Source organism: Charadrius vociferus, unplaced genomic scaffold (genome assembly GCF_000708025.1).
Source record: "Charadrius vociferus isolate BGI_N301 unplaced genomic scaffold, ASM70802v2 scaffold475, whole genome shotgun sequence".
NCBI classification, from domain to species: Eukaryota; Metazoa; Chordata; class Aves; order Charadriiformes; family Charadriidae; genus Charadrius; species Charadrius vociferus.
In genome coordinates, this window is record NW_009648337.1 from 1055900 (window position 1) to 1071441 (window position 15542).

At 39.7% G+C, this 15542-nt stretch overlaps 1 protein-coding gene across 1 annotated transcript in view; it reads left to right on the plus strand.

The window, feature by feature from the left end:
- The first annotated feature begins 1326 nt into the window (after positions 1-1326).
- Positions 1327-15542, plus strand: part of TOX3 (TOX high mobility group box family member 3) — a 28351-nt gene continuing 14135 nt past the window's right edge. Inside the window, exons 1-3 of the mRNA XM_009885063.1 lie at positions 1327-1368; positions 2512-2577; positions 6455-6709. Of these exons, the coding sequence (XP_009883365.1) occupies positions 1327-1368; positions 2512-2577; positions 6455-6709 (363 nt within the window). The remainder of the gene's footprint in view (positions 1369-2511; positions 2578-6454; positions 6710-15542) is intronic.

Sequence of the window (15542 nt, forward strand, 5' to 3'; positions counted from 1 at the left end):
ATGTTGTCACTTTCCCCTTTGTTTTACTTTAATAAAACAAAAAGGAAGAAAACCACTTGACAATCAGAACAGCAGTAGCTGTGGTGTGAAGAATACATGTAGATCAAATAATGTAGAATTTTACTCTTCAAGGTAAAAATCAGCTGCATTCCCATTTGGAGGCACTGGAGCCCCTAGGATGCTAAGCTCATTAAAATAGGATGGGGTTTGTTCCCGCTTATTTATCCAACGTTAGAGCTCTACTTGCCTATTGTACCTTTGCGCTTAGGTATAATTTGAAAACCTGATTTCGTGTTTTTTGTTACTGTAGACAGAACAGCTCTATTGGAGCTATTTGAGTTCTTGATGTAAATCCTTCTTAGTTTGCCACTAACTGACATGAAAAAAATCTATCCTGTTGATCTCACTGTTGAGCTCAAGTACTGTGTCTTTGTACAACAAATCCACACACACATATCCTTATGTGCCAAAACAGTAATTTGAATGTGCAATTTTATTTGAATTTTTAAATCTCCAAACATGGGTGACATCTGGGCTTTTAAAAAATGGATGACATTACTTGAGTATCTGCATAGCTGGGGATAACAGAGTTTTAATAGCTATGAGGCAGCCTACATATTGTGTTAAGGCCTCTGTTGCTAAACATGTGTTATAGGTTGAAAGATTCAGCATGTTAAATACGCAAATGGAATTTCATACTTCAGAATGAGGAATCTCATCTCATAGTCCTTCCTCCCCATGACTGTCTTCCAATTTTGTTGTGTCCTGTTTTGTCAATCAAACAATTCATCAGGTACATGAGACTCCAGTTCTTTGTGTCCGTCTTCCTTTTTTCATCCTCTATCACTATAGTTGCCGCCTCCTTTTTTTTTTTTTTTTTCTTTTTTTTTCTTCCCTCCTTTAAACTTTTGGTCTTATTTTCAGAAATGGATTTTGGAGTTTGCAGGGGAAGAGCCTTTCTTGAAAGGATCACTCTGGCTCCTCTGCTGCTCTAGGACGCGGGAGGAACTGGAGAGAGTCAGGGTCTGAAACGCTTCCCTGCTAAAAACAGTCAGGCACCAAGACTGAGCTGGAGCAAAGTGCGTTTCCTTTCGGGACAGGTTCAGCTCCTCTGAAAGCACAACAGTTTCTTGGAAAGAACAATCTGTGCAAGCGTATGGTCGCCCATCCTCACGCGCTTGTTGCAGAGCTTATGGTGCTGCTGGTGGCAGTTGCTGTTGTGGGTTGGGGGGAGGGAGGGCAGGTCCACCAAGATCTGGCAAGATAAAACAAAGCCTTCCTGAAGACATTTGCTTTACAGAACTCTTAAATGGAGTTAAGGGAAGAATGGTTAGTGTGGCTTCAGCAGCAGTGACGTGGCAGGGCATTGTAGGGACAGCACCGGGACTCTTCTCGCGTTTCATACTCTTTGCAGTGTGAGCTGTGCCTGATAATAGAAACGTGAAAGCCTGTGGTTTAGTGTTTTAGTGGTAGCTGCGTGACATGCGTGGTATCTGTTCCTTGAAGCAAAGACTCTAGGCACCTGCCTGCTCCAGGAACGCATGCAGAAACAGTTCCCAGACTACCTGCTGTTTGGAAGTGCCGTTTAAGGGCATGAGGCACACTAAGTGCTGGTTAACCAAATGCTGATAATCTCTTGCTTTTCTGTGCTCAGTCTGTAAAACAAAAAGTACTTACCTTCTTCAACAAATGTTCATACGTGAGAATTTGGAGGAAACAACTCTGTGGCATCCGAGGGGATCCTTTCAGATCACTCGTGTGTGAGAGGAGTTGCACCTCGGTGGGAGCAAGTGGGCACGCGGCCCACTCCACCCCGGGGAGATCTCAAGGTCTCAGAGTGATACAGTTTCTCTGATTTGCAAAATCTTCTGGTGTTAACATTTACTGGGGGTGTGGGAGCTCAACTGGAATGTAGGATAGACAAAGGGGGAGATTGTTTGGCTTTTTGGTTTGGTGGAAAGAAGGGGATTTTAAGAACACCACTGCAGATTCTCATTCTTCCCCTTATTGACCTTCATCTCTTTAAAACGAGGTCTACTTGGAATAGTAATATCCCAGCTACTTCCAGCTGCAGCAATCCTCCGGTTCAGGATCATCTGCAGAAATATTATAACGCGTGTCAGGAAAGATGTAGCGTAGTCTAAATGTCCTTTCTGGGGAATAGTCTCTTTCTAATGGACACTTAATTTCCAAAGTCACCTCTAGGTCTGTGGGGTGGCTTTGCTGTGTGGACAAAGAAAGTTGAAGGGCTACGCTTGGATGTGTTCCATGTACAGAATGCGTTCCATGTACAGGATGTGTTCCATCCATCTGGGGATGCAGAGTATGTAATGATAACAATGTTGAATCCAATCTAGTTCTGACTTCAAAGAACATCTGCAAAATTACATCTTATCTGTTTGTTGTTTTGGTTTTGTTGGGTTTTTTTCCAACTTTTTCTATGCCAGTGATGGGCTGAAGAAGAGTTTATCGTGGCATGCATTAAAATCCAAATATTTATTTTTCTTTCAGTTTGGAAACAATAACAACTACATGAACATGGCAGAGGCAAACAATGCATTTCTTGCTGCAAATGAGGTAGATGTTTTTTCTTTTTTATCTATGCTCCTATTCCGCTGTTTGCTTTGATAATTTAACAGAGTTTGAATGGATGAAGAGTGAAGTGCTGAATTTCTGTGTGTTTTATGGAGCACAAAATAAAGACTTTAATGAGAAAGAAAATAACCTGACAGCTCTCCATTACTAGTCAATTTAACTGTCCATAAGGCTGTTACTTACATAGCATGTCAATAGAAATAAATCTGCTTTATGTATGAAAAAAATTATAAACAGAAGGAAACAAATAAAAAGCACAGTAGGTGTATGCTTGGAAAGCAAGCTTAGTAATAGTCATTACTAGCTAATGTGCTAATTTCTGTTATAGATACAAACATTTTAATTTGGGTTCTTAATACTCATATAAGTTAGAAAACCAAAATCGACTTTGTTGCCTGGACTGGCAACCCGGGGCCGGGGTGATGGGGGCTGGCTGGGTTGTGGAGGTGATGAATTTGGTCACCGCCTTTGAGAATGGAAACAGGAGAAAGGTATGGCAATGGCAGGCGCCGTGTATTTCGTACAGTGGTGCCGCCTTACAGCAGTTAATAGACTATCAACATGCTAATGCAGACCCCAGCTCCAGGCAGAAACACCTTTTGCTCATCACTAAAACCCAACGGCTCTTATTCCAAAGGGACGGATGGAAAGTGCAAGATGCACCGTCTGGTAACGTGCATAGCAATATGGAGACGAAGAACTAAGTATTTATGTAGGGTGCGTGCCATAAATTATCTTTTCCTTGTGAGGACAGGTTAGAAAACTGGGCAGCCTTGATTTTACACGTTGTAAAGCGGTGATTCAGTGGCAGATATTTTTGTGCGCTTTTAAAAAAGTGATCTTGGAGAAAATAAGCAGAAAGGTGTAACAATAAATGTGAAGGTTAGAATTACGAGTCGTATTTTATGATCATTTGTACAATGGTCACCATCTCTTTTTACCCAGCAAGACTGCTTAGATAAGGGAATATTGTTTGGCACTAGCTCCAGTGTTATTTGTGATAATGAACACAAACCCCATCTGTAATGACAACATGATGTTTCTTTCTGTAGAATTTCTTTCCTACATTTGAATCAAACATTGATGAAAGCTCTGCTGCCAGCAGCTGTTCAGAGACAATTTAATTCCAGCTGTGATAATTCACCGTGTCAGACATTGGCTGTTATATGTTGATACAACAGTTCTCCAGATTTGCATTTTTATCAAAAGGAACAAATGTTTTGAACATTTCAGTACAGATGGCATTTAACCATGCACACATTTTTTTTTAAAAATGTGTAAGATATAAATATTTGAAAAGTTAATAACTTGAAAAAATGTGATTGGTAAGATAAATCCCACAAATGTTATCCCATCTTTTGGTCATAACAGCACCTTTCTGCAATCCCAAATTGCATACTATTCAGGCTCTTTTTACAGGCTGAATGGGCCAGTGATTTGGATTTTAGACTACTTCACTAAGGGGCTTGCTTTCTTCTTAGATTACATCTATTTTATCCTCAATCTTAGGTCCATTATATGTTTTTTAAAAAAGATTTCTACATATTTGGACAAGTTATATTGTGAGAATTAAAATCACATATAAAAACTGTTAAGGTATTCATCAATTTACTCTTTCATTTGTAGTTAGCTATAAGTATTAAGAGGAATGCTACTGTTCTAAGTAAAATTCTGTATTATTATCTAGCTGTGTTATATATTTATACAGCTGTCCGAGAGTTATTCTGTTAGATGGGGAAAAAAGATTCAGTTCTTATAATTACCACTATCTCACAAATATGTCAAGTAAAGAGAGGTTCAAATGTACTGTAATAATACTGATTTCACTGAACCTTTTTGCTTGAACAAGGAATAAAAAATACGATTAAGTGCTAGTGTTTGCATTAAAGCGTGAACCTAACTTGGCAATTACTGCGTAACAATGTATTTAATTATAGTGTTTTTACATTAACGTGACTGTAGCTTTCTCGCTATGATTGTGGGCCCGAGCGCTGCTGAGCTCGAAGCCCATTTTATTCCTGTAAATAATGCCTTAAGAGTGTAATCCTAGAGCACATTCAGGCTTAGAAACCACACAGTTGCTTTATGTTTTCTGTCTCTATGTCATGATTACTACGACCCATTTTAAAGCACCTTAAATATTTATTGAAATAATATTTCAAGTGTTAATTACAGTGGTAATGAAAACAGCCAAATGCCACATATCAAGAATGAGTGTTTATTCGTATTGTTAATGTGATATGTTAGATTTCATTAAGCAGTAATGGGGTAGCAAATGAGTCACAAATTACAGTTGCATCTGTTACTCGACCACATTAGTGCCAAAATAACTGCAAATGCAGCCACAGGGTTATGTTCATTAGCCAACCACTTCTCCTGGCCAATCCATCCTTTGTGTTTGTGAACTAAGGGGTCCGCAGGAAGAAAAATTCACACCTTTTGTAATATAGCAGCGGGGAAGTCAAACGTCTCCCTAATCCAGGCCCGGCTTTCGCATCCCGAATTAAGTTACAGCCTTGCGGATCGAGCGAGATGGGCAGAGTCTCAGCAGACCCTGACGGTACTGCAGACTGCAGCAGTCTGGGACCTCATCATTTCTGGTGTGAGACCAATAATGACAGCTGACAGGTTCTATATGCAAGCGAAGGCTTTTCTTGTGTTTCAGTTTCCATCTTCTCTCAAGCGGTTATTAATTTATATCATCATTAACAGTTTGAAGGATGACAATTTGCAGCAGTTAATGAGATCTTTCACTGAACATATCATTTTAAAATTAACTGGCATTAAGTCACTCTTTCAAACACTGTAAATAATACATAAAACAATTCCTACCCCCACCCCCCAACTCGAATCCTGAACTAATGCAAACAAACAAATCCCAGAGCAGCCTTGCATGTCCGGAACAAGACAAGAGTGCCTATTTTAGGATTGCCAACTGCCCGATTTGATCAAGACAGTCCTGATTTGGGTACGTTTAAAATGGCCTAATTTCAAGCACTGAATTTCTATTATTAAGTAGCAGCGGACCTGAAATAATAGATGAAAGTTCATTTAACTCGCGAGAAATTTGAATAAGCGTAGCTCATTTGTTTCCCAAATAAAAATCAGCAATGTTGAAGCCAGATATAGACTCTACTTGAATAAAGATTATCTTTGACAGACACATGCACCAGTACAAACACGCACAAGCCCTGAAGATAACTAGCAGTAAATGTTTTGCTCAAGGCGTCTTAACAGGTGTTTAGTTCGTAGCAAAGCTGCTGTTCAAACAAAGCTGGCTTGCTTCAGAAACCCTGGAAGCTGCTGTGATCACCCTCGCTCTTTTCTACGTGTCCCTCCTCCAAATTACAGCCCTTGTTTCAAAGGGTGCATAAGAAGAGACAAGAAATGAAGACCGAAATTATAATAGTTCATGTTTATTAGTGGATAAAAAGGAAAGAAAAGATGTGGAATGGTCAGTGGTGAATTAATGGGGTGTGCGTGCCACAAAATTGTCAGTATTTTATGAAGCATGAGAATGATGTAAGCTGTTTGTGCTATTTTACTAACATATCAATAAAGTGGCAATTTGTTATACAGCCAAATCCAATGTAGCTGATATGCAGACTAACAACAAAGACAGATGTTGCTAATTAAGTACGCATTAAAAAACTGTTAATACTGATACTCCATTAAAGCCATATGATAATGAGACTTAAACCTTTAATCAGAATGATCCACAAACCCCTTCAGTATATGAAACTTAAAAAATGTGTTGCGTATAGAGTTGGCATTTGAGAACTAAACCAGATTTGGACCGGAGGTGGTTGCTGAGAGCAGTGCGCCCTAACGTGGCTTGCCTTGTCCTGTCCTTTTCCAGCAGACGTTCCATACGCCGAGCCTTGGGGACGAGGAGTTCGAAATCCCTCCCATTACCCCCCCGCCCGAGTCAGACCCCGCGCTGGGGATGGCGGATATCCTGCTGCCCTTTCAGGGCCTTGGTGACCAGCTGCCTGCACAAGGAAATGAATTTACACCTCAGTTTCCCCCCCAGAGCTTGGATCTTCCCTCTATTACAATATCCCGAAATCTCGTGGAGCAAGACGGCGTCATCCACAGCAACGGATTGCACATGGTAGGTGCGGGTCTCTTGTCTGTCAAAGCACAGTAATGTGGATTGGTGTCATCTGTCCTTTTTAACTGATCTCTCAGAAGATCTGTATGTTTTCTTGGTATTGTAGCCTGACGAAGCGTTTGCCGATGTTCTGTATCACGTGCAGGCGTATTCTGTACGAGTGATGACACGTGTTGTCAGTGTTACACAGCAAACAATAATATGCTATTATTCAGTTCCCTAAAGCAGTTGGCAAATGGTTAAGGGTTTAATATTGGTGGATTCAGGAAGATAAACATGGTTGTTAATGTGCAGTGCAATGCTATTCTGTGTGTGAGCAGATCTCTCGTGAAGAAGCAGTCAGGTTTTATAAACACAGAATTTTAATTTTGGGAGTGGGCTTGGAAGCCCGTATCCATTGGCATCATCTGCATCCCAAGTGCTGCTGAAGTTCAAAAATGTGTTATACAGTTGACAGCGGCATCGAGAGTTGAGAGACCATTGTGTTGGCCAGGGTGAACTAGGACATTTAGAAGGAATTGCTTGTCTGTATTTCAAGTACAGGACCCACATCTGACAGCAATCAGGATATTTTGAAAGTGCAGTATTGAGAGTAGCTTGGAAAGGCAGCCAGGCCCAGTACGCCAGCAGTAAAAACCCATATAATTCCCTATATTCTGTATGTTCTGTGGCCTAAATCTTTATAAATGAAAAAATGATTTTTTAAAAATTTTAAATTCATAATAGAAGTGATAGGGATGTATTACCTTGACCATGCTCAGAAATATAGGGCCAAAAAAAGACTTTGTTCTGTCCAGTGCTTTTGTTGACCATAGCGGCTGGGGCAGGTTGGGCCTGTTCTCCTGTTCCCGGGCTCTTTCCGAGCCCTCCGGAACGGGGAGGGACGATCGGGCTGTGGGGAAGGGCTGTGTGATGGGGACTGTTAGGCTAATTCCGGTGATCATTCCTGTTAATTAGAACAATCAAAACCAAGGCTGTCTGGAGCGTTCCCCAGAATCTGTACGCACTGTATGGCTGTGATCTCCGTGGGAGGGTATTCGGGGCAGTTCCCACTTTCTGTTGTATTTCCCTTTCAGCTTTGGGGGATCTCTCTGCCTGGCTTTCTCTAGGCTTTGTGCAGCACCAGCCACACTCGCAGTGATGAGACGCAGCTGTGAGTCACTTCATCATGCTTAGCATTTTAAACTCGGTGGTCACAATTAGAATTAGTTTCTGTATTGCATATTGAAGACAGAGTGAATGTTTAGCTTGAACAGATATTTTACATCAACTGTATTTTTTCTGATTAGCTGTTTTATATAGGACCTTTTGCTAAACTGGGTGTAGTGAAAACACAGATTTACTGCTGGACTGTAATAAAGGTCATCGTGTTGTCTTGTTATGATTTCATGTAAATCTTTTTTTCTTTTTTATTATTCTGGCAAGTGAAAATTAATTACAGATTTACAAAGGAACATGCACCAAATATTTCTCTGGAATTCTGCAGGCTGCTGGCTTCGCTACAAATTTTAATATTTCCTTGGAGGTTGTGAAGAGTAGCTAGCGCTAATACAGAATTAAGCACAAACTGTTTGCTCTTTAGGAGGTGCAGAATTCAGTAATTTCATAGATACAAAGCAGGGACTGTCTAAAACAGGCCTTGAAAGATATGATACTTCTTTTCAGATCCCATTCTGCATGGGATTTTGTATGCGCTGGCATGTTGGGTGACTACTAAAGAAAGATCATATTAGTAAAACCTGGGTCAAGAACATTATGCCTGAAAACTAAAGTAATGGAGTCTGTGTGTACATTGAAAATGATGAAACTTGCTCAGAAATATGTAATAAATATCCTGGGCTGGGTCAGCGTTGTGGTACACATATAAGCATCCCCTCAATGCTCTCAAGTAGTTTGTTAAGCTGACCCAGTTTTGCCTTGTAATTTTGCATCCTTTCATTGAATGTGATTCTTTCATGAGTAAATGTCATCACCGTAACAGTTCCAACCAGAAGAGGCCTTCTGGTTAGATATCTCTTCTCTTACCTCTTCTTCCTCTGGATGAGAGGCTTTACATCTTTCCCTTTTTTTCTAGACTGCAATGTAGAAACTAATGGTATAGTTTACATTGACTTCAATGGTAAGAATTTGTTTCTGTATAGGTCAAAGAGAAGATCAAGAGAAGCTCATGTCTTCTTATCCCAGTAGTCCAGTGGTATCTTCTAGGGTGATCGCCAGTTCGAAGCTGTGGGTTGGGAACTTGTGTGGAGTTTTGCTGCAGAGAATTGATGAGGAATTGTGTGATTTGGTATGGAGGAGCCACATAGGGAGGTTCGTGTGCCGGACACTTGCCCACAACTGCTTGATTTGTTTCATACCGTGAGATGGAGTGGCCCCTGCCATAGTATTTTAGTCAGGAGTCTTTTTCTTTTCTGCTCATAAATGCTGTGTAGCTTCGGGAAGTTTAAAAACATTTACAGAGGGTCCTTGCATAGGTTCTCCCTGAGCTCACATGGCTCTCTCTAGTGCTCAAATTTTCCAGCAGTTAATCTGTACTTCAAAAATAGAAAATGAAAACATTATATCATATTTTATGTGAAAAATGTGCACTTTATTAAACTGGTAAATATTTATTAATAATATTAGAATTCATCTTTAAATTAGACATTGCATGAATTACCTTGCCTTGGAGCTATAAAAACTTTATTGCAGCAATAAAAAAAATGTAAAGGAGGCATTTTGACTATGAAATTTCATTTCATGGTCAATTGAATTTACTATATCTGAAAGAACTAAAGATGGGGTTGTAAAATAATTATGATGTTCGTATACACTTACAGAACAATGTTCTTATCCGGCGATACAAGGATACTCTTATTTAAAGGCTGTATTAATAGTGCATTGCTAATCACTAAAGCTGCTTTAGCTGAATACAAACTTAAATTATTTTAATATGAACTGCATCGAGTTTATCGGTTATCTTGTGAAGCATTAGAGAGCTTTACAGTAAGCAATATTTAATTTAGATAAATGTAGCCCTACCCTGTTGAAAAGTCCGGTAGAAGAATTTCACCTTGAAGAAATGTCACGAGATTTTAAATCACAAATGTTGAAAAAATAAAATGGGCTTGGACAGAATTATGATTAATACTGTGTGTCTTTGGCTTTTTTCTATGTACTACCTGACATGTTCACCTATAAACTTGAATGCAGAATCGCCAGAGGCATGGTTAAAAATAGGTTATGTCAAGGTTTTCCTATGTCTCCCTTAGGGTATGGAGTTGGCTGGCTACTTCGTAATACTTCGGCAAGTATCTCACGTATTTCCCACAGGAAGACAGGGGAGAAAAAAAAAAAAAGAAATCATTCTCCTTTTAACATATTCTTTATGTGTTATTATATGGAAAAAAACATTCACGGTGCAAGAAAGATATTTATTCTCACCATAAATGTGACCTAGCAATTATTAAAAGATCACTTTGATGAGTTACCATTGTTCATAGTATTAAGATACACATACTATGGAAAGCGTGATTATTTGTCACAATGCTGATTAGTTTCATTATTATTGGCAACAAACACAACACATTTATCTTACTTAACAGCATTTTTCTACATTTAAAAACAGACAACAAAAGAGAAGATAAAATGGAGGCACTTTGATTATTTTTAATATTTTAATAATATGCAAATAAAATCCTGATGCTCAAAAATGAGTCACTGAAAAAGGGAGTGTGGATGGACATTTGACTTCAAAGAACACATGGATTTACATGATGCAAATATTATGCCTATAAATACTCGAATGTAAATAAGTGGAAATCAACAGCGATATCCTCATTAAAAATCAACCCCCAACATTTTATATTACTGCTGTTTTCTGTTGAGTTGCCCATAGAAAAATTATTTTAATCTGCAAACTGTGGCAATTGTATAAAACTACAACTTGTGCTCCTCAGGGTTCCTTTTTTTAACACCTCTCTATAATCTGCCCAGCCTGCTGAGTAGCATTGACATCAGTAGTACATCAATTTCAGAAAGTGGATTATTTTTACTAGACAGCTATTGTGACATATTGGGTCAGTCATAAATGAAAGATATTCATGCAAGCATGCAATACTTGTAATGAAGTCTCACTCTGACCTTCTGTATGATTGATTCTGTAATTTAGTTTTCTCAGGCAGTGCCTGAAATGAAATGAAATCATGTTGAACAAGTTTTGAATACCCACAGTGCACCAGGAGAAGAAAAATCTGCAGCCCCAGAGGCTTGAGAGAGAGCAGCTGAACGATTTATCTCCATGCTATTATAGCCTTTGCCAGCATTCAACATTTCTTTTTTTTTTTTTTTCTTATTTGGCTTAAGTACTTAATTCTGCAGGTAGCTGTAAATGGGAAAATAAAATGCTGTTCAGATTTAAAATGACAGGACAGGAGTATGTGCAGGGGACTGATAAAATATCTTGAATAGAACTGACCTTTCATGTAGCTGAAAGTTACTGGGGGATTCATCCTCATAATTACCATATAGATTATTTTTATTTCTTTCCTGCAATGAAACATTTCAGAGAGCAGTAGTGCTGATTGAATGAAAATTGAACTTGTTAACATTCTTTTCAGCTTAGCCTGTTGTACATAACAGAAGGTTAGCTTTGATGAATTTCAAAATTCTCTTTCTGATATCTAAGAAACAGACAGTAAAATAATTGTCTCTTTTCAGCCTGATTTTTTTCTTTTATTCAAAAAAGTACAGATGTTACAAAAACAGACTGATAATTTTACATATATTGCTCCCTATATTACTTAGGCTGCTAGAGAAAATGTGTTTCCTATTTAATGAGGATTTGAGCCTGTTTATATTTTATAATTGTTGCAGTGCTGTCAGTGCATTCAGGATTCCGCACAGATAAGGCTAATTCAGAGCGGAATACGCTCATCTTTAATTACATTGCTGCTTAGGAGTGGCACTGTGCTCAAATCAAAGAGATGATGGTGACTATTGCTTTTATTTCAAGAAGAGACTTTTTAAATAAACAGCTCAATGATGTGGCTTTAAAGAGCTGAGTTGCAAATTTGAGCTTATTAAAGGCTGCATAAAACAGAAATATTATTCACGTTTCAGAACAGTGGTGCCTTTTACTTAAAGGTCTACATCATTTTTAGTAGTTTAAACTCCCAAATTACTAATTACATTTAAATGAGTAGATTAACAGAAGATTGCGAGAATAAAAGCTTAAAAAGTTGCTTTAAAATTGGCAAAAACCAGTTATTTCACTACTCACCTGACTGCGTGCCTCTAATTTGTATGTTTAATTTTCCTTTACAAAGAAACTTATTTGTAAATCTCTCTTTTAATACCCAGCCTGTAATCTCCTATCTAGAGAGAATGGAGTAGGTTTTCAATTAATATAATGTTATAACAACATTGTTTAATGTGTTGCAGATGAAACAGTTATTTCATGGGTCATTAATGTGTTTAACGCCTGGAACGGTCTATTAAAACAAGCCCTTGTTATTGTTATGAACGTGTTTATTGTCATCTTTAATACAAAACACAGAACTAATTCCGGAAGATTATAATTATTCTTTTAGAGGAGTAGCAACTATTCTTACAAGAAAGAGAGATTATCTTCAGAGTTTTCTTATTTCTATTTTTTCTTTGATTACTGGGGTGGATTACTGAACTCAGGTTTTAGATCATCAGCGTTAGTCTGGTTTACATTGGACTTTCCCAGCAGAAAGGGTAGTGGTCATCGCCACTGTTTGTAACCGTTTGTGGTACCAAGAAAAATTAATCTCAAATTCTTAGCCCAGTAGTCCAGCGGGACAAAACTAAGTAACACCAAATTAAATGGTGCTCCGGTGGCCCAGATCAGTGACATTTGGCCGTATATGGAACCTTTCAAAACGATGGCTGATGCTTTGTAAAATGAGACCTTTTGGACTCAGCTGGGATGTTGCAGCTCCGGTGGCCCCTATCAGCTCAGCCCTGTGACGGTCTGGTCCTGCCCACAGATCTGAGCTCTGGGCTTTGCTGATGAACTTCCAAGTCTTTGCAGAATCCTTTTTGTTTGATTGGTGTATAGGTAAATATTTTATTTTACATCTGATGACATATTTGTGAATTTTTTAGTTACCTTTCAGAGAGCATGTGCGCACAGCTGGGGGGGCTTCGGGGAAGGTGGACAATGGGCTGGAAACCCTGGAGGCAGCACACAGCAGTGGCTTCGGCGCAGAAGCTACGTGCTACGGCTTTAGCACGATAAGAAGGCGGTGCTAACCTGGTGCCGTACTAAATAATAGGGTTTTAATAGTGTGTAGATTTTCATGTTCTCTGTGACATTGTAATACTCGGTGTGGATAATATAGTCACTTTTCTGAGACATGGGCTTCCCTCTCTCGTCGGTACAGGCACAGTGGGCCAGCTGTTAATGAGCTGTTGTGGTTGGAGAAGGAAACGTATTTTGGTGTTCGTTTCAAAAATAGGCAACTCATAGTAACTGCAAGAAAGGGTCTGTTCATAGGAAACAAAATGGAAGCAGTTGCTAAAGACGCTGGTCTGAATAGCAGGTACTGCTGGTGCAATAAAAAAAAATTAAAAAGCGGTGCAAGTAGGTTATTGCCTATCGACATACAGGAGGGACTTTCACACAAAGGAAGAGAAACATGGTAACATTGGCAGAACAGCCTGGGAAAAGAGATTGTGACTGTTGTATTTTAATAGTGCCTAACTGAAGATCCATCAGCTCCAGAAAATATTGTGAGGTGCCATATGAATACGTGGAAAACGATACACCCCACTGGGAAAGCTGTCAGGAATTGGAGCGGAAGCTGAATCCCTGATATTCCTAAGAACTGAGCTCAGAAGGAACGCAGATGTAGATGACCATCGACGTCAGCTGTGCATTAAGCCTGGACCACGGCTTTAAACTATTCTGCCTCTGGAGTTTAAACTCTATAATCAGGTGCCACATTCTTCCGCCAGCCAAATGAGGCAGATGCTGCAGCTCGTCTGGATATGTTGTACCTGGCCAAAGGCTTTGTTGGGTCCAGCCGCCCTCGTTCTTGGGTCATTTGAAAACTCCCTTTGAAATTCCTACTATTCTCTGCTGTTACCACCTGTATTTCCCTTTGGACAGCTTACCTGATGCTCAGCTTCCACTTCAAGTTCTCAGGCTATAAAGAAATGCGAAGTCGCTTGTGGAATAATTACTAAAATGATCAAAAATACAGCATTGTTCGCACATTAAGGAAAGGTATAAAATCAAAACGTTTCTAGGGTAGAATACAGCCGCATCTGGTATGTGAAGAATCCACTAGATCTGCGATTCCCTGTACTTGCAAAGCAACACCAGGGTGGAGCGGGGTGGGGATTCCACAGCTAAGCCCTGGGATAATACAGCAGATGTGGGAACGAGGTGGCCCTATGGAACTGATAAACTGCATACTTACTACCCTGAGCCAACAGTTTGTCAAATTTTGACGAAATGCTGTCCTTTGTGCAAACTTTGCTCATTATAATGTCATTATAATACCTAAACACACCTCCATCCCAAAGGCTACCCACCTCCAAGGTGCGACCACCCCTCCTTGAGTCTGCATCCTGAATTTTTCCTAAACTATACCTTTAAATGTGAGGTGAGAGAATTTCACACCAATCGTAATAAAGGCATTTATGACTAGAGTCACTCAAACTCCACCTTGAAGATAAAAAATAGTATAAAAATAGTCCAAGAAAGGGGGAATATCAGGGAAGACACCATTGTGAACAAGTCAAGGAGGACTCCCTCAAAGACTGCCTTTGACTTCCAGGACCAGTCGACGGGCTGAGCCTCTCTTCCCCCACATAGGAATGCCTTTGGGTAAGACTTAGACTATCCGAGTGCTTCCTCAGGAAACTAAGAAATCTCTCTAGAGAGTCTCTTTCCTACATTTATAGCCAGGCTGTATTGTTTATAACTTTGTCACATGTTTTGTATAGTTAACAATACTTTAATTGCACGTGCTTTGCAGACAGTGTATTTATCACTGGCAGCCCATCAGAACTTACATATCTGTTGCTTAAGTAAGCTGCACTGTTTAAGTAGCTAGTCGTTTGGGTTTCTCACGGAACGCGACCAAAGGGTGGCCGTGCTAGTTCATGAGCACCACTAGGCTGAAGGTGCAGTCCGCTATTAGTGTATCCGGAATCGTAACAGTTTAATATATTAAACGCGCCTGGACTCATAGTGGTGAACTGGGCATCACTCAGAATTTAAAGCCAGCCGCCCCTCGCCTCCCACCTCGGGGAGGAGTGTTAGAACGCAAGGGGGGGTATTTTCTGCCAAAACTACTTTGCCTCTTAAAGCGACCGTCGCTGTAGAGTTTTAAATTATTCTACGTTGTCAGGTGGCTGGAGAAAAAAAATACCTGGGTCCGGTAACAGGAAAGATAATGAGGCCTACTTTTCTGATTTGCTTTAAAAGCCGACAACAATCAAACAAAAGAAACCCAAACAAAAACAGCCCCTCCCAACCCCAAAGAAAAATACACCCCCCACCCAACATGGCTACCAACACTTGTAGCAATTTTTAAACAAACAAATGCCATGTAAACCCCCAAGTTTGTCTCCCCCCCAATTCTTTGCACAATTTTTGTTACCTTTGATAGTGTTTGTTAGTTGTCATGCTTCCTTGCAGTCTCTCCCCGCGTTGCTTACTGCATAATAAGGACCTTTGAAGTCCGCCTTTGATTCCGTAGCTGAAGCACCTGAAGTTGCAGAGGTTGTAACAAAACTGCTAACAGCATTTATCTGACACTCTGGGACTTAATTTCAACTCTCCAGGGTTTGTTTGCAGTGTGCCTTCACTGTTTGC